Source organism: Cloeon dipterum, chromosome X, assembly GCF_949628265.1.
Source record: "Cloeon dipterum chromosome X, ieCloDipt1.1, whole genome shotgun sequence".
NCBI lineage: Eukaryota > Metazoa > Arthropoda > Insecta > Ephemeroptera > Baetidae > Cloeon > Cloeon dipterum.
The window spans coordinates 13257495-13282405 of NC_088790.1; the positions used below are offsets into that span (position 1 = coordinate 13257495).

At 39.3% G+C, this 24911-nt stretch overlaps 1 protein-coding gene across 9 annotated transcripts in view; it reads right to left on the reverse strand.

Moving 5' to 3' along the window:
• Nucleotides 1-24911, reverse strand: part of Fife (regulating synaptic membrane exocytosis protein fife) — an 85971-nt gene that overhangs the window by 24607 nt on the left and 36453 nt on the right. For all 9 annotated transcript variants that reach the window (XR_010575416.1, XR_010575415.1, XM_065492787.1 and 6 more), the window contains exons 3-5: nucleotides 10259-10388; nucleotides 7440-7578; nucleotides 3713-3872 (exon numbers count right to left, since the gene is read on the reverse strand). Coding sequence is in view for 7 of the 9 variants with exons in the window: in XM_065492787.1 (XP_065348859.1) it covers nucleotides 3713-3872; nucleotides 7440-7578; nucleotides 10259-10388 (429 nt within the window). In the remaining 2 variants the exon portion in view is untranslated. The remainder of the gene's footprint in view (nucleotides 1-3712; nucleotides 3873-7439; nucleotides 7579-10258; nucleotides 10389-24911) is intronic.

Below are 24911 nucleotides of genomic sequence, written 5' to 3' on the forward strand. Positions count from 1 at the left end.
CGCGTTGCACTCAGCTACGAGTGAATTTTGCAAGAGCTGGTCTGCGCGAATATCGCCAGCCACTATAAATGACCCGTCGTCCAGCGCCAAAGGAAACAAGTCTCGGGGTCTATTTTCTCTACAGCAGATCGCATTCAACGGGTGCAAAGTTTCTGCAGGCAACACTCTGCGCACCAACTTGGAAACGATACTCGCAACAAAAGAGCTTCCTCGCAGAGCTCCTTACCGACCTCATGCTCATGTGCGTGCAGCACTTTTGACCAGGGTTTGCAATAATTTTACTCGGCCGTATTTTTTTATGCAACAGACATTTTGATTTTCTGTACCCGAAATATCCCTGGAAAAAAACGGAAACGAGTAAATTAAAAGTTTAGAGACTAAAAGTTAGTGTTTATAAATATGAAGAAATTGGCTTTGAAACAATTTTTACTCATTCAAAGCTTTACAATATTCATATTTTAATTGGCTGAAAAAATGCGAGTAAAATATTGAATGAATAAATAAATGAACAAAATAGCACAATACAAAATCGGGTATTAATCGCAAAATGCATTATTTGTCCTTGTAACTGGACCAAAGAGGTAAAAATGAGGGTAAAAAGTAACCACTCGATTGCTGACAGACCTAATCTTTTGACGAGTTAGTTTTTTAACGTTTTTGAAGTCTGCAAGAAAAACTTATAGAGTTCAATTACTAGATTACAGCTAATTATTTCTACAGTTTCGTGGGAAAATGGGGAGCTTACTCTTTGTCTGGTTTATTCAATGTCCGGTTATTTCTAGAAAAAAACGCACATTGAAGTATTGTTGTCAATTTCCCTCCCTTCTTCCAAACCCTTCTTTTGACGGATTGAAAGCCCCCAACTGCGCAGAGCAGGCGGCCATTCCTGAGTTTTGTTCCGGGGCAAACTCTAAATGGAGCCTTCTCAATTTTGATTCTCCCCATAAATTGGTGCGTAAGCGGCTTTCTCTGAAAGGAATCGGTTTCCTTTGATTGGCCACCCTCTCGACCAAAACCATTCATTAGCGTAAAATTTGTGCGAAACCCCCACGGAAGGATCTATTTTCATTCTGCAAGAGCAGCAAAAGTTTGGGCAGATTTTTTCCCTTCTGTTGGAATGACTGGAGACTAAGGGAAAATCGACGAGTGCGGAGGCGTGCCGGTGCTCCCAGTGTGTTTGGCCGGTCAAGTGAAAATCGGCTGAGAGTCTCCAGGTCGATTCCGCTCACGTTTGTCGGCAACGACTTTGGTGCTCGCCCCAGCGACAAGAGCGCGCTATTAATTAGTGCAGCCGCCACGATCCTCATCAAAGTAATGACCCAATCCAACTGGGATGCGCGCACCATTCATGGCCGGAATGCGAGAAAATTTTGCAGCAAAAAAGACTCGCAAACTCGTTTGCATTAATTGCTCGACGAGAGATAACAGTTTCCAAGTTATTATATAAATTCCCTTTACCTTTATATGCTCGTCCCAGCAACTATTATAATTGAGAGATAAAGTGCTGCACGTCATTCCTCTGCTGCTTAAACTGAGCATAAAAAGTTTCTTTCTGACTTAATAATAAAATCAGTTTGCTGTATAAACTGACCAGAAGAGTTCCTTTAATTTTCTTAACCTATTTTTTGCGTTTCAATTATTTTGACGTTCATTATGTAGAGAGAACAATCAGGATTGAATCTGGAAATTAGAACTTTACAGTAAAAACAATCGGTGGTTTCAACTGCAGCATTCAAAAGATTTGAGCAAAAAGCAAAAGGTCAACTATAGAAGCAATTCTAATCATAGAATCTAAAAATAATTTAATTCCGGATCAAAAGTTATATTTCTTGAATTGCTTTCCTCATTCAATCACTCCAGAGAATTGCAGAAAAGAAGAGAAGATATAGCAATAATATCAGAGGCGCAATTGTTTGTGTACAACGCGCACCAAGAGCCCTGTTATTAAATCCACTTGATGAAATCATCAGAAACTAATGAAAAATTATTTCAATGAAATTGCTCTCTGTTATTCAACAATACCGTTTTGAATCTACGTTCTAGATTTCCAGGGGGAAGGGAGTAAATAAGATTAAGATGGAGATTTGAAGTGGGATGCTGTCGCTCAGCTCAATGATTTAATTCACTTTCTCGTTTCACTTTAAAAAATCATTTAAATTCATTATTCTTGAGGATTTCAGCAGCTTTTATTTTTTTAATTGTATTTTGCTAATAATGCAAAAAAAAATTACAATTAAACCTTTAAAAAACAAAAATGAGATTTAGTAACTGCATGGAACGCATGATCAAAATGTTGGGCGTGGTGTAATTGTATGTTATTAAGCAGACACTTCTCTCTTTTTATGCTGCCTCTGTAACATCAAGCCACAAGCAATTATTGATCTCAACGGTGCACGTGTGCGATAAAGAATTTTAGAAGTATGCCACCGAGATGATCACTCTTGAAGTTTCCGAAAAATTCTCCTGTCGGACGCGACGCAGATTCGACCAGACTGGCTTTTGTGCACGGTGCATTACTCAAAGTGACACTCAACGGCGAAAAGCAGCGCGCGTGGCGTCAAAGATTTCTGTTCGAGTGGCCGGAGGCGGGCATACGGAAGGGAATTCGGCTGAAAACCAAAAAGCTGCTGCGTTCGTGAGTCAGCTTGCGAAATGATATGACGAACGAACGATATTTCCTCTCTGCCGTCACCGTCGTTCGCCGGGAAAAAGGCAATTTGAATACATAAAAGCCTCGGCTGCTGCTGGTGCCCGCGCGGATATATTTGCATATAAACGCGTCTGCGAAAGACGCCGCATGATTTGTGGCAGCTTTTGAATGGTGAATTCAGATTCGCACGCCGTCTAGACTTTCATCAAACCTGTAATTATTTTTTTAACTCCTAGACGCCAATAAATAATTCAGCTATCTTGAGGAAACATTCATGCAACGGTTTGAAATATGAATTTCAGATCAGGAGAGAAATGTGTTCTAAAAATAAAAAATGGTCTACAAGAGATTTCTTTCAATATCGGAGTGTTTTGATTGAGGATAAAATTTACACCGACATCAAGTTTATTGAACGTAAACTGTTTTGATGGTAATTTTGGCACTGAACGAGCGTTCTATTATAATGATTATATAATTTTCGCTTAGATCTTAATTGTGGCATTTATCAACTAACAATCTTAACTTCTAGCTGCTAAATCTGCATTAATTAATTCTTCAATACAAGACTAATTGAGCTTACTCCTTTAAAAGAACCAATGAGAATTTTGCTCCAATTTACAAGTTAAAATTGGAAGAAGCTTCCTAAGTGGATTGTGAGCATTTTATTTCTCTATTTTTCTACAGAAATGTCCTGTAGAAAAAGCTTCTGATTTCAACTTGAAAATTATGAAAACCTTGAGTGCATCTGCATTTATGTGCCATAATATTTATTTCTAACTTGTAGTACCAAGACTGAGGAAGCAGCTACCTCATGATTTAACAGAACTCGGAAACAAAATTGAAGTGAAATAAGAAGTTTGAAGGTAGTGCTTCTCCTGGGGTTTATCTTTTTTGCTATTTTTGTCATGTCATCAGCCAGAGTGAATCGTCTAATTTTGATGGACATGTAATGTTTAAAAATAAATAATATATCTTTCCCTCAAAAGGATTGAATCGGAAAATAGAAACATGTATCTAAACTTATTTAAACGCGAAATTTGTTAGATTTGTAATTATACTCACATCCTCTAGGCCCTCTTCGTTTTTAGAATACGAGGCACAGTCCTCACACACTTTCTGCGTGCATTCACAGCAAATTATAAAGAAATCTTCAGTTTTGAAACTCTTCAGGCACACGCGACAAGCCCCAGAACGTGGTCGCCCCAGCTGCTCCATTTTATTCCTGTGAACACACAAAGCATCAAAGAAGCAACAATAAAAAGGAGCACAACACGCATTTCATTTACTGCGCCAGAGGGCGGTCCTTTTCTCTCCTTTTACAGCTTCCAATTTAAACTGGAAACAACAGAATTCGACTGGTTCGTGTTCAACTCCTAACACCTTGCTAATGGTTTTTTGCACCCCAATTTGTTTCCCATAAAACTCTCTTTGGACATTTTCACAACATCAAACACGATAAACCTAACCGTGAGACGAAATTGCAAATATATTGGCTTCGAATATGATTTTTGTATTGTTTTTATGTAAATTTATTAAATCAATCAATCATTTTTGTGTAAAACGAAGAAAATATTAACTATAGGTCAATTTATTTAGCTGGAAATTATCCAGCTTGTGTCAGACTCATCTGGTTTTTATCACAACTAAGAAAATGGTAAAAATGCTCTTATCACAAAGTTTACACACACAGGCAGGTAGAGCTTCGCTATGAAATTATATTAATTTACACGGCAAAAAGGGGAAGCCATGGCGTGTTAGCGTGTGTCTGTTCGCGTAACACGCGGCTCTCCACCTCTGGTCACAACCATCGCGGGTTTGTGAAATAAATTAGAATTAGGAGGGGCATGGCAGGCTTAATGGTACATTTTTGTTAATAAATTAGAGCATGAGGGGGGAAATAGAGGCAACAATCATACATTTTTGCTTGAAATGCGATTAGATTAAAAATCGTACAATTTTCTAAAATTGTCTAATTTGTGCCCAAGATCGTCAAAATTGTTTTCTTTTCATTAATCAATTCTGGCTCGAATTCGTACATCTATCAATTCAAAGGAATAGTTTCAGTTTAAATTCAATGCAAAATTAAGTAGACTAAAGGAAAAACACTTATGAGGGGAAGAAACATTTTATAAATAGTAAACATAAATGCGAAGCCCTAATTATTATGTTGACTCCGTGGAACCATTTTTAGATTTATTCTTAGGCTCTTTAGTTAATTTTATTTATAAGCAAGAAACCTTTTTTTAAAAACAAATACTGCCATGCACAAACAGAAGGGTTTGAGTTTTGATTAGCAGTGCCGCGCAGTGGATTAAACTGATGTTGGTGACGCCCGAATATGACAGAGCAGTGGCATCCTGTGAGCCTGATGGCGCATTGAATAATGCTGGAGGTCCAGACATAAAAGCACCTCAGCGGCGCCGAATCGATTCGTGCGTCATTCAATCAGGCGAAAAACACAGAGAGTCTCTTCGGGCGGGCAGCAAACTCGATTGCCGACTCGTGACGAGTTTTCACCGCGCTCGATCTCGATTAAAAGTGTGCGTGTGTCAGCCTTGCGGAAATGGAGGCTCCAATTGCGCGGAAGCCGGCCGAATTGTCGCAAAGTCGACCGATCCATCGATTGACAGCCGCCCGGCACGAATATTGGGCGGGTGCGGAGAGAAAGTCATCCGAACGACACACTTTTCCGCCGAGTGTTTGCAAGTGGGTGAATCTCTGCCCGTGACGCTCTCAGCGGGGGCTGCGGAGCAGACGGAAATAAAACACCCGATGCAGCTTCTGCCCGAGAACGATCTAATTTTAGGACAGCCAAGGATAAAGTGGTTTAATTAGAAAGTTGATCTATGCGTGGATCGTTATGGTTGGAAGCCGTATACAAATTGTGTCATCATTCGTTTGCAAACTTTTAGCAATTTGATCCATTTTGAGCAAGAAAAAGTTGTGCGTCAACAAAAGCAGCACGCAGTTTCTACGGCTGCAACCCGCGCGTCAAGCGGCTGGCCTACCTGACGATGGTCAAGCCGCTATGTTCTACGGAACCCCCGCGTGGCACCCGTCCACCCAGTGCAACATTCAAAAATTTGAGAGAGTGCAAAATCGGGCCCTTGGGTTCGTGCATGGGCGGCACGTTTCCGAAAAAGAAAGAAAAGAGCTGCTGACTGTCCACCAGCAGCTCAGCTACACTGACATGAATTTCTTTAAGAAATGTCTTGACGGAGAAACTGAAATGGACGCAATTGAGCGAATTATGGTGGGCAGAGCAATGAGAAACGCAGACGGCGAGAACCGACTGATTCCTCCACGCGCACGTACTGACCTCGGAGTGCACTCGTTTTCATTCCGCTTTATGGACAAATAAACTGAATTGAATTGAATACTATTTTTAACCTCTGATCAGCACTTCCCGCGGGCTATATTCCCAGGTCCCAATAAAACCACCGAGCAGATAACATGAAACAAGTGGCCCGAGTGGCCGCGGAGGAGCTTGGGCCTAATGTGGCCATCTTTTCGCCTCCCCGCACCGAGGTTATTTATATCGAAACGCCAGACATTTGTCCCTACTAGATAAATTTTAAAAAATCCGACAGAGAGGGACAATTTTTCAGAAAATTGTTTGGATATTTAGGGATATGAATATTGGTGGGTTTTAAAGATTTGGAAATTTCAGACGTTTCCAGATATGTAAGTGTGTTTCAAATAGCTTAAAATTGCACGTCATGATTATTTTATTGGAAACTCGTTAGAAAAATTTGTCGGAAATTCACAACCCCAGAAATTGGCATCGTTTCTTCCAATATCGGTAAAATGGATTCCAATATAACATAATTATTTATAAAATAAATATACAACAGCAGAGTTTTGGGCATTTTTGTAATTTTGCATTTTTGTGTCACTCTGAATTAATACAGACTAAACGCAAAAGAATTGGTTTTTATCAAATATGAGGATTTGGCTGGATTGAGGTTTGCTAAGTCCTCAAAGATATCAAGAAAGATGGTTCCTGCTGCTGCCGTGAGTGTGATTAGGACCGGAAACTTTTCCGCTGAGACGGATCAGCGAGCACGTTTCTCTATCTAGATAAGGGGCAGGTTGAATATATAACGCTCAGTCCGAAAGGGAAAATTTCATCTCCGGGACCGTCAGTTGGCATTGCGTAATCCCCGCATTGAGCGTGGCACACGCAGAACACAGTGTCTGACGAGATGCTCCAGCGCTTAATTGGAATTTTTCAACGCACAATGAGGGGCCGAGAGTGCAATCGGGTGAATTGTTTCAGGAACTGTTGCGAAGTATATCTGGTAAGCGGATTTGCGTTGATGAGATACGAGGGGCAAAAGGGTATTTTTCCCATTCGAAAAAAATGAGTCGACAAAAGCTGATCATGGAAATGATTTTTTTAACTTTGACTTAAAAGAGATGATGCTAAAACGGAATTTAATTTTAATCATTTTAATATCTATGAAATTGCTTTAGGGGTGCAAGCTAGCTTTTATAATCCGGATAAATATATTTTGAACTCTATATAGCGTTGGTTTAAGAGTAGTAATAATATTAAATAAAAATAATCAAGTAAAGCTTTTGGAAGGGCTTTACTGTAAATGGGAAGGGCTTTATTGCTTTGCTATTTTGAATGCTTCATTTTTGGATATGAGATTCCATAAGTCAGTCTCCTTCGAGCCAATCTCTGAGTTTGTTGCTTATTGAATTGCTCCAAAAATGCATAAAAATGTTTCATAAAATAACCAGATAAAAAATACATGCTCCAAACCAGTTTAAGCATTCTTACTGTTGATTTTTGGTCGATTCAGTCTTTGTTGGATCCTGCAGAGCGGTCGCGGAGTTCAAGGTGGGCGCCGCCATCGCCAGGGCAGCCACCGCTGCTGCGTCAGGTGCCATTGGTTGGCGAGTTGGTGACAGTTTGGTCACTGAAACAGAATAGTTTACTGTCAGAGTCAAAGCGACTGCAACCAATTAGGATTAAATTCAAACTAACTAAAAGCAAAGCCCTCAATCACATTAAACTGTAATATTAAAAGCTTATGATGAGTCTGTTGCTTTAATACTTCGACCTAGTTGCACAATTGGAGCCTGTAAAATCGATTTCTAAGGCAGGATATCTAATTTAGAAGCTAGAAATAGTATTTGAAGGCTAATTATTAAATTAATAGGGTGAATATAATATTTTTACTCTAATACTCTAACATATTTTATTTTGAGCCGGTATATCAAATTTCAATGCCAAAAAACGAATTTCGTGGCTGGAAATCAAATAAATTTCTAGGCTAAAACTGTTTTTATCCCGACCAAAAATCAGTTCGAAAGTTCAATTAATTGCAGCTCATAACAATCGGTCTGAAACCAGCTGATTTTTAATTAAAAAAGCACCCGTATTTCACAGAGTCAAAACATTGCTGGGGTCGGGTTTATTAGTTTAACGAGTCAATTTGATGCAACCGCAGCGCAGCAATAAAAAGGTAACGGCTGGAATTCCGCGGTCGAATCAGCGTAGGAGCAACCTGTTTTAACAAAGCACGTAGAGAGCAGTTGCGCGACAATGGTAGTGAGCAACTGGTGGCTGAGTGAAAGAGAGTGTCTCGCTCTCATCACCTCTCATCCGATTCGCGGTTGCGGCGGAACGCGGGGAAAGAGTAGCGTTCTGGACCGGCTCCAAATTATTTCCTCTGCAGGAAAACGAAATCGAGAGCGCAGCGTTAACAAATTGCCGCTCTTTGTTCGCCGCATGCGTGCACTTTTTTTGCGCTGCGGATTGTTCGCTCTGCTCCTCCCTCGGAAGGCGGAAAAAAAAGAAGAAAAGCTCTCTCGAGTTGCTGGCGAATTAAAAACACGGCAGGGAAATGAAAAACAGCCGTATATACACTCACGAAAACGACGTCGTTCTCTTTTCACGATGGTGCGTGGGAGTTAAAAAGACGCATTGAGAGGGTTTTGCGATTTTTGCTGTACGTGCGCTTTCAAAGTAATTTCAAGTCAGAGTTACTTTGCAAATAGGAAAATGAGGTACTATAACATGCCAGCCTGGAAAGAATATTTAATATGTTTTATATATTTTGCCCGCTTATTTTTCCCGGGAGGGCAAAAGAGTCGTGGAAATTACACAGGGAGGCAGGGTAATTTTTTGCCTTCAGTTCTGTGAGTTACAAGATTTTAAATAAATTGACATTATAGCTGTTCGCACTTTGTTAATGCTTAAGGTGTGCGAAATTTAAAATCAATCCAACACAATTCCTAAATGTAATTCAATAGAATTTTACTTTGAAACAGCTGTACATACACAGGCTTTTAATTTAGAGACAAGGTAATTAATGTTTTGAGAGTTAATAAAAGTAAAAAAGGATTTCCCAGCAACTCAAAGTTTAGAGAACCAATGAATTTAGTCAAAATATTTAGGTTTGGTAAAAACGTTTGGGACTATTGTATTTCCATAAATACCAATTATAGTAGACAATAAATTCAGTGATAAATTAAGTTTAACAACTATAATTACTTGTTTTGTACTTGTCCTTAAATAGCTTCTGTGAATTCCAAGTAAGGAGGCAGTAAATTTTCCCCGAGCTAAATTTGAGGCCGACTGATTTGCGTCAATCTAGATAATAAGGTGCACACGAGCTTAGTTGTCGGAAAAGTGGTTAGATTCTGCGACATCTGGTGCGCTCAGCCTCCGTCGGAACATCAAAGAGTCGCTTTCTGCCTTTACACGAGAATAATTTGGGCGACCTCCTCAACTTTCCTCACCGTATTCGCGGAAGCGTCTGTCACCCCCACTAACATGAAGTTTAGTTGGAAACCAATAATGAACTCCTCGAGGCTGTGAAATACTTAACAAGTTACATAAACAACAAGAGGAACGTCAATAATTAACACAATTCGGTTTGTATTCGAATTAGCTCAACAAACCACACCAGAAGTTGAACGCCAATGATACGATGTAATTCTAATTCTGTAGTAAGTTTCAAGTTTCAAGGCAGGAACTAGAGGGAAGTCGTCGGTTTAAAGTTGTACTAAGCAATTTATTTACCATGTGTGCCAAGCAGGTTGCATACATATAGCTTAAACGTCTTTGTTGTAGCATTCAAAACTTTTGTTTTGCATTGCTCAAAGACCGATAGGAACAAAAAAATAACACTTCTGTACAGTTGTCAGTAAGTTTAACTTGGTCTGAATAGCCAAATAGGAATGAAAATTACTTTTAAACGCTTATTTATTCACATTAATTGACGTGATGTGAACCAATTTCAGTGGTTCAACAATTCGGAGCATTGAAATGATTGAAAACATTAAAATGTATGTGAAATTAGGTGTATTCTACGGCAAGGCGCATGTCCCATGCGACTTTAAGATTTCAAAGTGTGGTCTTTTTTATGCCTTCGTTATCTTTTCACCAATCTAGGCTAAATTCTGCTTTGTGGATTAGTCATCTCACCTGTTTACCAGAAGTGTCACCCTTTTATCACATGATAATATTGACCCTGTGCTATATTTGTGTGTATTTTGACAAATTGTGAGGAAAAGCTGAAAAATCTGGAGTGTCAGTCAAAACGCGTTTGTAAAAAGCCTCGAAATTTTTTTCTTAAGTGGTATACTGACCAGTTTCCTGGGCCGACATGAGGCCAGAGGATAAGGTCTGCCGCAGTTTGCTGAGCGTGGTGCCGGTGGTGTCGCCGCCGCCTCCGCCGGTGGCCGAGCCACTCGAGTCGCTCTCGGTCGTTGCCACCATCTGGAAAAAGAGGCGAGAGCAGTCGTGATTAAATTTCGATTAGGACTGGTGCGTTCCCGGGGCGAGCCACGGGAAATTGGATACAAGGGCCGTTTGTTTCCCAGCCTTTGCTTTTTCGACCTCGCAATTAAATCTCGCTATTGTGGATCGGTCGGTAAAGAGGAGAAACGAGGCACGTGGCAACATATTTTGTCCCTCTGCGCGTCTAACAAGTATATTTTCAGAGCGGAAATTGAATACTTGATAAAGTCAAACGCGAATTTCTAAGGAATGAATAATGCTGTGAAACTTAGACGGGTATTTTGTTTTTCAATTATTGTTGCGGAAACATCAAATGAGCACAAAATTTTAAGCACTTTGAACAATCATTAAAAAAATCGTCTAGCACCGTCAAGTACAACCAAAACCGTAAAAAGTTCATGATCAACCAAATTTTTAGATTTTATTGGTGAAATAAATATGGTATCTTATGCTCAAGAGGTTTGGGATTTTTCAACAAAAATGGTTGTTGGTGGTTTTAGTCAGGAATACTATTTTCAGCGTTCAGCGAAGAAATTTATTTTATTTCAAATTTTTATACCCTGATAAAAGAATCCAAGAATAAAAACTGAGTAGTATATATATTATTGATAACCTTAAAAGCGTTTAATTTGCTGTAGGTATTAAAAGCCAGCCCCGTCTACATGTTATAGAATGTACTCAAAAATTAAAAAGATCTAAAAAGAATCTAACTTTTCTGCAATTTTAAAGTTCTCAAAATGAAAATGATGCTCTAATATATAAAATGTCGACACTCGAGGTTGGTTGTTTAATATTTCAATTAAAACGAACTTTTGTTGTTGGCTTTCATTAATCAAGTGCTCAAAGGAGTTGACTTTTCAGAATTCCTCACACATGCCACTGGCAGTTGGGTCAACTAACTAACTGAGTCGTCTGCACTCTACGATTTTTGCAGTTGCTGGTCTTTGAGAACTCACTCTTCTGCTCGTGCATTGAGGCAATTGGCAACTCTGCTATATTCTCTTTGCGTACTCCACCCTCGAGGGTAAAGATCGTGACGCAAGCCGAGATAAAAACGCTAACAATTTCGCGAAGCCATAAATAGCAACGATCAAATTCCTGCTCAGACCCTGTTTTCGCAACAGAATGCTAATGTTGCTGGGTATCGAGCAAAGAAATTCAAATTTGCTGCATGTATTGTGCAAAGAGCGATGAGGTAATTGGAATTATCCGCTTCAAAGGAAGGGAAAAGTGTTATTCCAAGCTGCGTCGGTCTCCCTCTTTCTCTTTCCTCCAGAGAGGCGAACAAAGAAAATAAACGTGATTTCATGTCAATTGTAATCTTTCATCTTCACTGCCGACAGACAGAAAGGAAGCCAGAGCCGGGTTAGGTGCCTCAGGGGGCCGACAGCACCAGGTCAAAAGTCCACAGCTATTGTGCTGCTCTGTGTACACGTTTACTGCACAATGCTGTGCTCTAGGAATGCCGACACATTGATGAAGTAACTTCAGAAGCAAGATTTTGAATTTGCGCAAACCTTAATGCACTCCTCGAGTCAAATGACGTGTAATGAGAGTCATATCAGCCCGGAGTAAGAACGGCGCGACGCTGGAGCTTTAAGGCACGTGCCGGAACAACGCTGAGGATCAAATTCCACCTTGAGATAGGTTTTCTCGGAAAAGCTGCTGGACAAATATTAAGCACGCAAAGGAGCTTAAACCGCGAGAATTCTACTAATTAATTAGTATCGGAAAATGTTGCATGTTGATCAAATTACGTATTAACCACAAACCAAGGCAAAATCGATTAAAAATCAAGGAAAGTTCTGCATGTTTGGTTTTTTATATATTTTTCTGCTAATATTTTGAAGTAAATTAACTTAAAAAGCAGGAATCAAGAATGTCAAAAACAACTTTTTGCCTGTTTTATAAGAATATACGCTTTTCCTGATTTCGTAATATGTCTAATTAATCATTTCATTTTGTTTGTTGCATCACAGCTCTATCATGAATTTATATAAGTGTACGGATAAAATTTCCATGTAATGATTTTAAATAAAATATTGTTATTTAGGGAATAACGAAAGCTGGAATTTTGGACGAAAATGTTTGATTTCCTTATGGTAAAGTCAAGTTAATATTATCTTATCAATGTTTGAAAAAGTTCGCTTAACACGTAATATATAGAACAGACTTACTTTAATCAATGCTGAAACCTTTTCATAATAAATAGTGTTTTTAGATAATTTGTTTTTTTTTCATGGGGGTCTTTGAAGGAACGTGGTTAAGCTTAAGTTCTTGGTGGCACTACATTTGAGAAATGAAATCCAAAGTAGTTTGTAAGAGAACGTTAGCCAAATTTAGAGTATTGAAAGTCGTGTTTATTAATAAATTTGATGATTCCTTTTGAATTTTTTATTTTCTTTCTGCTGTGCCAAAATCCAGCTCTGAGTACTTAGATATTTGTATTTTACGTTCAGAGTTATATAAAGCTAGTTCGCATTGAAATTACAATAAAAAAGTTATTGACGTATCGATCCCAAATCATCAGTCAGTTTCAATGTTTTTATTTATACATTTGCAAGTCATCATATAGAGGATCAGACACTTTGATACACTTTTAAATAGAAATGTGCTGTCAATTTGCATCAGTGGAGAAAGCAGTATAAAATTCCCAGTTTCTGCTGGTCGCAAATAAATAATGCAGGACTGCTTTCCGTCACAACCCTCGTCTGCTACTCTGCATTCTCACTCCGCTAAATAATGAAGACAAACGCGTGCGCGCGTCCGTCCGACCCAAATCTGTCCGAAATTCAAAGAACGACACGAGGCGCGGGATTATCATTCAGTTTGCCGTGCCGGGCCTAATCAAAAGACAGCAGGGCTCAGATGTTCCCGGGAGAAACGTCAGTAGTGAAAACCGCGCGACTCCCGACGAAAGGGGCCAGCGCGAGTGCGGCAAATAATGCGCTGTGGATTTGTGGATATTGCACAAAGGCGGTTGCTTGCCACCTCCTGACCGTGAGCGCACGACGATGTGTCATTATTTGCGAGGGAAGAGAGAGAGAGAGAGCTGCTCCGCCTGCCCTGCTTTTTATCGATTTCCCCCAACGAACGGCTTGGCAGAGTCGGCGACTATATGAATTTGAATACCCTCACAGCTCGGTGGCAGCGTGTCGTCTGCCGAAAATTCCATTCTTTTTCGCAGCTCCGCGCGAAATGGACGAAAAATTTGCACTCTCTGTCCCTGAGCGACAAGTCCGAGCAATTTCGGCGACTGAGAAGTCTCCCGAGAGCTTGGCACATTCACGCAGCGCGCAATTTCAATGTAATTGCGCTCGCAGCGCCTGTTTTTCCTCCTCTGCTCAGCTCTGAATGGCTACGGGGCGCAATACCACACTAAGTTTTTATTAACAGACGAAGCTAGAACAGAAGCAGCAGTCCAGAAAGTTCATTCATAAGCAGGAAACCTATTTCGTGGGAAATGTGTTGTAATTTTATGACGTTAAAAGAATGTTGAAAACTTACTTTTTTATAAACCATTCAACATATCATTGTAATAGGCTCACACACAAAAAGATTAGGTCGATCATAATTTATTAAAATTAGTTCAAATTAAAATCAAAAATAAAGTAAGCCGGTTCCTGGAATAAAATTTAAAAAGAAATTTCACTGGTGTACAATCCACCAAACTGAGTCTTAATCAACCACTGTGCAAAATTTTTTACAAATTATTTTTAACGTAATCATGAAGGATTGGTTACGACCCTTAACCCCGATTTTCGTTATCCGCAACTCTACGATTTATTTTATCTCCCCCCTCTCACAATTTATGTACAGCTTCACTTAAAATTGTTGGGTCATGCCAATCATGTTTCATATCTGGAACATTCAGACACTTCCGTAAGAATGCCCTAAAGTTTTCCCAATCCAATTTGCAGCAAAACCAAGAAGATCGAATTTGAAATTTATGATAATGTTTTTGAATGTTTTTGGTTTGAATAATTTGCAGATTTAAAATTTTAAAAGTCACCCCTTTTATTAAATATTAGTTTCTGTTAGCTACTTTATTCAGTGCAGTGCCGAAATTTGATAAAATGTGCCTGCAACTAATCAAAATTTCTTTCCGGGTCTGTGGCGAGGCTAGACGGAGCGCGTCATTTAATAACGCAGGCTCGTGTGGAGGCCTATAAATCACTCAAAAGCCAGCTGCCATAATTTCAGGCTTACGGCTCGCCCCGAAACAAGTTTTTTCGCCGCAGAGACGGTTTGGAATATTTGGCAGCTCATTAAAAATGCCTTGCATGCGCAGGCACGACCCGTCCGCCGGGCTTTCAAGGGCGGCTAACTGAGAATAATTTGCAAATAATGCACGCCGCGTCGTTTTCGCATTAATATATACAAAGTGCCCGAGCGCAGAGGCGGAAATGTGCGGGAAACGCTCAAAGAGCAGGTGCGCTGCTCGCTCCTGCAAAATCAATTTGTTTCGCCCCGCCGGGGTCGAGTGCGAAATGTCAGCAATGTTCGACATGCCACCAGCTCAACAAAAGACATCGAATTTTTTCCTAATTTCGACAGCAAAATTTCCGTCTGAACAACTGCTAAATCCACCCTCGCTCGCACAGGGCGAGGTCATATGTATATAGCGAAAAAAGGAACAGGATCCATTGTTGCTGGCAGATTGCAGTCAAGGCCTCTTCTTTTGTGCACTCGCCATGAAAATAGAGTCCCCGGCCCATATTGTCGCTCCGCTTTTGCGCATACAATGTTACATAATAAAATGTTTGTTTTTGCCGTTTTTTGTATAGTGTAGTGAACAATGAAACAGCAGAGCTCTCTCACACTAGCGCCCCCTCCGAGGCAGGATCCATGCTATGATGGGAACCATGAGGCAGCTCGACTATTAATCTACAAAAGCTGAAGTTGACAGCGCTTAACAAGTTCATTACGAAAGCTGTTCATTTTAAGGATGTGAACCAACCCCTGCAAATAGTCTCATTTTATTAATTACACGAGCATCAGTAACATTAAAACCTACCGCTATCACGTACAAAAACTTTCCTGGTTATTGCATGTATATGGATATTAGTTAAGATTAGATAAGAATAAATCATGGGATTTGGCTGCTTGCTTGTGTCATGTTATCAAAATGTTATTCTTACTCATGACCTGGGATATAGCATAAGGAGATTATACACTTTTATACGACAATCGACTTGGATCCTAGTCACTTTGCTCTGGTTCGCAAATGGCGAGTAACAAGGATCTTAGTCGACTACCATCCTTATAACAGGCTAACAATCAAAAGGGATCAACGCTTGATCTCCTTACTATGTAGTTTCCAAAAGTGGATCAGATTACACAATTAACAACATTCTGCATTGTTGGCTCTGGTAAAAGTGGTCCATTGAATCTATTGTTTGTGGAGCTTAGCAATAATTCATCTCTATAATCGGTCATTTTTATTATTGACTATCTAGGTTTGGAGTTGTCTTTTTTAACAATGTCAATCTTAAACGCTTTTAGTGGTTCAAATTTGAGTAGGTCAGCTGAAGCATTCAATGTCATCGATTAAAATTGTCCATAAATTTTAGCTTAAACTAAATTATAAATGAAAATCTGCCGGAAATGCTTTTCAAGTGGCACTAATTGGGAGATCTGAAAATAGTGATTAATTTTGCTAAAGGGAGAATTTCTCCCACAAGCTTCACAGTTCACACTCGGTTGAATAAAAGGTCGACCTCGAGCGCAAAAGCCTAGACAAACCGTCGTTGAGGTGATAATTTTTGTAGGTGCCATATAATCGACCAATTACAGCAAACAAATACATAATAATAGATGTCCTGCTAAACTCTTTTTTCTCTTCTATCCATAGTGCCCACCAAATGAGACATTTTTATTTTTAATAAGTGGGTCATTGCCAGGGCACATTGCTTCCAAGTAGTTTTACTGTTTATGGTCCAATTTGAATTGATTGTGTGTTTTACAAGAGCTCCAGTGCCATGGAAAGTTTAAAAAATACAAAATATATTTATGCAAAGTTCAAATCCAATATTTGGTCGCAAACAAGAATTTTTGTGATTGTTTCATTATGTTTTATCATTTTACACTAAGATTGAGGAAATAATGACAATACATATTTAAAAGAATATTTGAATACAAATTCAGAAAAATATCTACAGATTACTTTACCCAGAAATAATCCAAATATCTTGGCATATCATTTTTTAATAATATTCTCATCTGCACGAACTGATTTCAAAGAACGCTTCCAATTTAGCAATAACATGGAATAAGCATATTGAACATATTGAATATCTACTCGATGAGATAAAAAAATGATAGATAAAATTCTAATCTCATCCAGAGTATTTCGTGGTATTCTAGCAGGATTAATGATATTTCTCTACGGTGCATTTTGAGAGTGTCAATTTCGCGAATTTGGTTACGAAAATGGTTTGCAAAGCAATGGAGCGCTTTCCAGCATGTTAATGGAAAAGCAATCACGAGGCGCGGGCAGATTTATTAACCGTCACCGGCTCAGCCTAGAGATAATCTCCGCCGCCTCTGCTCCTGCTCGCAATTTAAATTTATACCCAGCAGCAGCAGCAGCACGCCGCGCGTTGGTAATTCGATTGAGACGCAGAGGCTTTGCCGCGGAGAGAAATGATAAGAAAGAGCAGAGCAGTGTGTGAGTGTGGGCGGAGAGCAAAGGTGCTGGCTCGCGTCCGCGCGCCCGGGTGCGAGAGTAACGAGAGAATCGCACACACTCGTTCGTGCTCTTTGTGCAGCCGACCTGCCAGCGCCAGAATGGAGGCGGTGAAGAATCTGTGCCTTTTCCGAAAGGAGCTTTCCGCGAGGCGCGGAAATGAATGCGAAAAGGAGGGGTGCCAGCAGGAGTGAGAAAGTAATGGACCACCGCTCCTTTGAATTAGAGGACGTCATTTTTTTTAAAAGCAACACCCCTTATGAAAATAAAATATCTCTATCAGCTTTAACGAGTAAAAGCTTTACAGCTTTTTCTTTCATCTACTTTTATTTGTCCTCGTTTGAACTAATTTCATAAAAAAGTAGATGTAAGCAAAAATTTCCCTAGTTAGTTCAACCGGGAGTGAGGGTTGAAATATGTTTCTGAAATTTGTGGCTCTAAATTTTCCCACTAAAGGAAATTTCCCAAACCCCCTTGAGGAGCAGGTTTGGAAAAAGTCCCCATTTTTAATTTAGGTAACCTACTTGTTAGGTGATGATCTACAAACCCCAACTCATTAAATTAATCTTTATGAGAACTTTTCGACAGCAATGAATACTATTCTAAATGATGTTGTCATTTGGTCTGAGCGGCACGGGCTTAAGCTGAACCCGCGGAAAACGCAAGTTCTGCTGGTCGGGTCTGAGCGAATTCACTCTAGACTCGACCTAAGGAACTTGAGTAAGGTGCGCATGATGGAGACGGAATTGCCGTATCGCGACGAGGTGGATGTTGATTATGTCGAGTTTAATTTCAGCGACCGAGTTAAAAAATTAGGCATTGTGTTTGACCGATATCTGTCATGGGAAGGGCAGGTCTCGCGAATTTTTCAAAAAGTTTATGGCGTGCTAAAAACTTTGGAGGAATGTGACTCCTGAAAAAATTAGAATTAAATTAGTTAAATCGTTGATCCTGCCACATTTCGACTACTCCGATGTTGTGTTTTGTAACTTGAGCGCGGCGCAGATCAATAGGCTGCAAGTATTGCAAAATCATCTCATTCGGTACATTTACGGCGTGAAACGTGGGCAGCGGCTTTCCCCACTGTACAAAAAAAGCCAAATACTCAATGTTACTGACAGACGCAAACTACATGTACTAGTCCAGACTCATAAAATTTTGTATAATAACAGTCCCGAATATTTGCGTAGATTTGTAACGACGATGCATGATGTCGATCTGTTGGGCAGGTCGCGGGCGCATCGAATGCGACTTCTGGCCCCCTTTGTAAGTGTAACAGTGCCTGAGCAGTGCTTCCAAGTAGTGTGCTATCGTCTGTGGAATAGCCTGTCACCGAATCTGTGCATGAACCAGAACTCTAGTGCATTCAAAGAAAAAGTGAGGCAAATTTTCCTTGCTAAATACTGAACTTACTGACTGATTTTCTTATTTCCCTCTGTTATAAAAAAAAAACAAAAAAAAATGTTTTGTATATTTGTCTGTTGTGTTCTGAATGTGGGGAGGTGTGGAGCATAGTTGCTCTGCTGATCCGCAATAAAATCACTTTGAATCTAAATTTTCCCACTAAAGGAAATTTCCCAAACCCCCTTGAGGAGCAGGTTTGGAAAAAGTCCCCATTTTTAAATTTAGGTAACCTACTCGTTAGGTGATGATCTACAAACCCCAACTCATTAAATTAATCTTTATGAGAACTCTCGATTTGTTCATATTGTTTTTCTCGCGGTAAAAGGTCAAGATCACTTTTCGGTGGCGGTGGCCCTAGACTAATATAAATTAAATACAATAATGTCTATACATAAACCTGGAATCATAATATTTTGTACCCAGAAAGTGCAACAACTAATTAGTAACTGTAAGCAAAACCAATTTGTTAATTATTTTTACAGTTATAAATAATTCGAAATTCCGATTTTTAAAGCACGATTTATTGCAATTTTTTAAATTAGGATCTCATTGCTCTTTTACTAAATTTTACTAAAATTATATTATTAAAATCCAATAAATAATTTTATATCAAAACTGGGGGGCCTGGGAGCAATTCTAATATACTTTATTTTTCTCCTGTATTTGTGGCAGATTTCTCATTTAAAATTGTACATCGAAAAGACCTTTCCATCGATAAATAAATCATGATTTTCTAAACATAATCAAGAATAATAAACAAACTGTATCGGCCAAAATTTACTCTGCTGATTGTGAGAATGGGCACACCTGGTAAAATGAATTAAAATGTAGTTTCAGCCATGCGGAAGGTCCGAAATAATTCAGCTTCAAATCAATTTGAAACCGTCTGCTATTTTCCGTTCCTGGCATTAAAGGAATCTGAATAAATACCTTTGCAACGCCGCGGGGAATCGTTGGAATTTAATTACGCGAAATGAACGCTATCGGTCGTCAGAGTATTTTGCTTGGGCATTAAAGTTATGCGTTAGTTCGGCCGCTCAACTCTCGTTCCGTTTAATTTATTAGCATTGCGAATAAAAATATAGCTTGTGGAACTTAACTTCAGCAAACACCCTAGCTCGTTGCTGGGCCGTTGCAAAATAGTCAAAGGGAAAGTTGTGTGCTGCCATCATGTGCAGAGCATAATCCCGAATGTGTGCCCAGCTGAATTCAGCTGGTCGGCCAGCTTTCTCTCGCGCAAGCTGCTGTGCTTCGAAATTTGTGACCCGGTCGAGCTGCGATGGGAGCCTAAGCTGACAAAGCAGCTCTTGGGACAAGAACCCTGCCACAAACGCATAATGGAGAGAAAAATTTTCAAGAGCTGGAAACGTTGCCAAAAAACGTTTTTTAAAATTGAAAATATAGCTAAAATTTTTTGAGAATCCGAACGATTTTTTTGGGTCTAGTGCGGGCTGATATGCATCTAACGTTAGATTCTATTGCATTGCAGTGGCAAGTCCAAATGATATAGAGGATTGTGAAAGCTTTCCAACTTGCTTCTTGCTGGTTTGCACCTTTCCAGCATGCGTGAATTAATGTCTAGCGTTTCAATAAATAGATCCCGGTGCGGGGCAGTAACGTGAGCTGGTCCTTTTCTCGACTGTGCGCCTCCTCTATTGAGGCTCATGAGTCCATGTTATTCGTACGCAATATGATTGTGACACATGTTTCGCGAGTTGTTCGACCATCTCGATAAACAAATCAAAATATTTCTGTAAACAAAATTTGAAAAGCATGGTGGTTCACGAGCAGTTATTTTTTTACGAAAGTGTTATATTCACACAATCAACCAAAACAGAAAGCACTGTGGCAAATGGAAATTAGGGATATTTTTGCCCCGCTTCAGAGAGCCATAGTTTTCGTGTTTTTCTTAGGAACGATTTCGTTTAGCATGGAAAAACGTTTAAATATTGCAATTATTGTTGGCTCGTTTTCTCTGTAAAATTTTTGAAGTCATTTATTGCACGGGAAATGAGTAAAAGGTCATAATTTAATCATTAAAATATATGCCCTGGAAATTTCACTTCTGCTGGAAAGATAATTATGTGTGTTTCGATTCAAATATTTATTGAAAGTTCAACTTAGTTAGCGCAAGAGTAAATCGTTGATATGCAGCTTTTCAGCAGGGAAAAAGACTTCGCATGGAATGTAATTAATGTGCAAGACGAGTTGTTGCCACCCGCATCTGCAACAGTCTTCTCAAAATCCTTTTACGTCACTACCGAGACAGGATCACACAATGCGAGGTTCCAAAAATAAATTACTTTTGGTGCTTAGAGGCATAATATCGCCTTTCTGCGAGCTCCTAACGTAATTCGAAACGAGGCATTTTTTTGTGGCTTCAGGTTACCAAATTTGGCGGTAACAATCAGAGGAAGCGAAACAAAAAGTGTTTTATACACACCAAAGTGTCCTTCATACACCAAAATAGCACACTCATTAATTGGTTTATTTCGGCCCAAGTGCGATTGGATTGGCCACTTAATCTGACAAATGAATGGAGGCGGCGTCACAGCTGGTCCTTTTCCACCGGATTACACACAGCTACGTTTCCATAGAGAAAATCGGGCACTTTGCCAATTCTGCTTACGGTTACGGTACATAAGCGCCTTTAGTGGTGCGAAATAAACCAGCCACTGGAGGCCGATTTCGTCAAGCGGTTTTAATGAAAAATATTTTCATCTGCAACCGAGAGGCGAGATCTTGGAAAAATAAACGTGAAACCTTGCCCAAATAAATAAGTTTTTTTGCATTCTCCGTATTCCCTTTATAACTGAAATAAGAGCTACGAGGAATTTTAATTTCAGCCCATTCATAACCACAAAGGGATGGCTGCAAAAGGTTAACGAGCATAATTTGGATTTATTACGTAAAAGGTTCATTAGGATGTACGACGAATCATTCGTATTGCCATAGAAACGAAAACGAATGCTCTATTCAAAACGGAAATTAAGGAAGAAATTTATGAATTATAAGGCAGAAATATTGTTCCCTCTAGAAAAAAGATTAAAAATCCTATTTCTTTTCTTCTGATCTAACAAAAAATTCAACTGTCGTTTTGAAGCTTATTTATCGATTTTTTTTATTTTTCTCCAAATGCATGCAATACCACTGAAACACAAAATATTTTTGTGTTCGTGTTATTAGATTTATCTTCTAATGATTCTTTAATTCATTTACTTTTTATAATTATGACCTACTAAATCTGCAGCACCTTCAAAAGTTAAAATCCATCAAAATAATTAAAGGATTTAGGGGAGCGCGAATGAGCAAACCGCTGCAAGTTGAATTACATTTTACGTTAAATAAGAGTTAAACTCACACATGAAGTTCAAAACAAAAAGAAAAATTTTCTCCGCATTCATGTTTACTCCCCAAGCAAGCAAGCAAACAAGAGGCTTTCCAGACCGGAAGCAGAATTTTCCTCATAAAACCCGTCGGGAGTTATGAATCATAATTAAAGCGGCTGGCTGTATGGTGCGGCAAAAACAACACAAGCGAAACAAATATAAACCGTCCGCGAGAGCGTCCTGGGAAGAATTATTTTCCGCTCGAGCGCGCGCGCGAAAAACGCAATTATCCCGCGGTGCGTTGAGATTTTTATTGCCAGGGGAATTCGGGATTGGATTTAATTTCAACTTTTACGTATCGCCAGCAAGCTGACGGAGTTTCTCTCTAGCAAACTTCCCTCCTTATTCCTTAATAACTTTGCACTCCGCGGACGCACGCGTTATTGAATTCCGCCATTTCAGCCAGCTGGGCGATTAGTGCGCGGAAAATTAATGGAAACATTCATCTTGCCGTCTTAGTGAAAAAAAATTATTTTCGTGCTGTTCTTGCTTTTCTTAGTAAGCTAACGAACGGAAGTCAAAACTTATAGATCAACTCATTTATTTATTTGATTTTATAAGTTGTATTTATTAGTTTTTAGAAACTGTTAAAATAAAGTACATTGTATAAGTTCCATTCATCTTCAATGTTCCACTTGATTTTTTTTCACTGTATATCTCACAAATATTACTAATGTTTAATTTGAATTTTATAGTTTTAAATCCATTTTTTAAAAGAATTGAAAATCAAAGGGTTGTTTGTAATTTATGTTACACATATAGATGAAGAAGGAAATTTTTTTAATTAAATTCATTTTTTTCTTATTCAAATAAAAACTATTGAAGAGTGCAGATTTAAACCTCGTTAATACTTCAGTTCAAAAAACCCAAAATACTTTGCTATTTATCAAAAACAAAACTTAAGGATGTCAATGTTACCCAGAAAATGTATAAAGTTCTTTTTACAACTCAATCGAGTGTGTCAAGCGTCACATTTATATACGAAATTCATGAGTCACCACAAAATTTCAGCTCGGCCAAAAACCGGCTTTTATCGCTGCACCCGCGCTTTTCACTGCTTTAACGCCATGCATTATTAATCCATCAATCCTTTGAGGGTTCAATTTGATGCACAAAGTAGTGTGTTGCCTATACTCTCTCCTATATAAAATACATATCCGAGCTTTTGACAGAGGACAGTGGCGCAATGGGAAAAGTAAAGAAAATTGAACTGAAAATTTTTGATTCTTTTAAAGTTGAAAATAAACTAAATCTGTAATAGCTAGAGGTCTCAGCCAGCCGCGCTGCGCCTGGCCAGCTGGCAAATTGTGGGTCACGTGGGCAGCCGTCAGCCGCTTTGAAACTGGCAAAGCTGCGCCTGCCACGCCAGCCGCCGGTGAAAAATGGTCAAAAATTAAAAAGTGCATGAGAAAAAATATCTTCCTACCCTTTGGGCCGTTAAGCACTATTAAACATCGCGTTTAAAATATTGTCAGCCGGGCAAATAATTTGGCTAAGCCGGTCCCGTCAGCCGCAGCCTTAAATCTCGCGGCTGAGACCTCTACACTGAGCACTTTACATGACTTACAATTTTAAAGTGAGCAACAGTAAATATTTCTTTTAATTTCCGCATGTGTTGCAAAACCTTAAAATCTGTAAGAAAATTCTACTTCTCTTAAAATGAGTTAAATCTTAGAAAATTTGATAGGAAATTACTTCATTATTTTAGGTTAAGCACATTTATGCCGTGTAATTACATTTCTTCTTCAAAATCATAAGTATTTTTCAATTGTTTAGAATGCTAAGTCAAGTTGAAAATAGGCGAAAGCAGCCTTTTGCTGAAAGCAATTGTGTGTCAGCGCGGTACGCGGTATGGCATAAATTCGCAGCAAGCGGAACGAAGAGCACGCCACTGAAGCCAATTTCGTTGCTCACGCTCAATTTCCTCCCTGTGCGACGTGTGTGCTCCATCCTACATGCACACCCTATACGCGGTGGAGTCCTCCGAGGTGCCATAATAGATTAGCAAGATCGATAATGTTGTATTACTGCCGTATTGAAATAAGGTGCATGTTTGACTTGGCGAACGAGAGGGAAAGAGGGACGCGGTGGGTCTCCTAAAAGACACCTGAGCCGATGAGCCCAAAGGCACATAATTAATATATTTCTTTTTGATTTGAATGATTTGGGGATAGAGGAACTATTGCTCCATTTTTTCCATAAGAAATTTTACGGATAAAGAAATCTCTAAAAACTAATAGTTCTTTAGAATTTACACAGTTAAATACCTTCTCTGAGCTTCAAATCATTGCGGGACCTTCAAATGAGCACATATCGTGCAGTTTGAAGCTATTTTAATCGTTCTAAAAGTCATCCCAAACTGCCAAAATCTTCTAGATACCTTCTAATTCGAGATCAACCGAATTATTAGGTTTCTAATGCTGAAATAAGGTCTCATATGCTCAATACTGTGAAATGTGCCGAAAAGCCAACCATATTATACAAAAAGTGGACAATTTTTTAATACCGACTATAAATTTCAATGGGAATTTTATGTTCATCCTTCTAATATTGTTCGTTTACTGATGAACAATAAAGATTTTCGTGTTGACTGACTCGGGGATCGAACAGCCCATCGCTATTATGTACGTACTCTTTCAGGCACATATTATAACCCGTGTACATTCCTCATACGTTCAGCACATCCATTTCAGTCTCTGCAGCAGGCTTGTTATGCCAGGCGGCGCAGTCTAAGCAACCTCTTTATTGGGTTAGCTCGACGGCGAAGCAACAGTCATTGTTCAAACACCTGTTATGTTGGTTTTAGCTTTGCCGAGCGAGCAAGCGGGCTCTGCTCTGAGACAACACACACGCCAGCTCTTTGTTCTAACCAGGGACATTTTACCACAGCTCAAGTTTTTCCACCTCTCGCCTCATTTCCCGCAAATTGTCCTTGGCAACGCGGCAAACGGAACCATTAACCATTGAGTCGCTGTGTGGAAGAATTTGAGTGCGTTTTAACGAGCGGCTTAATTTCATTCA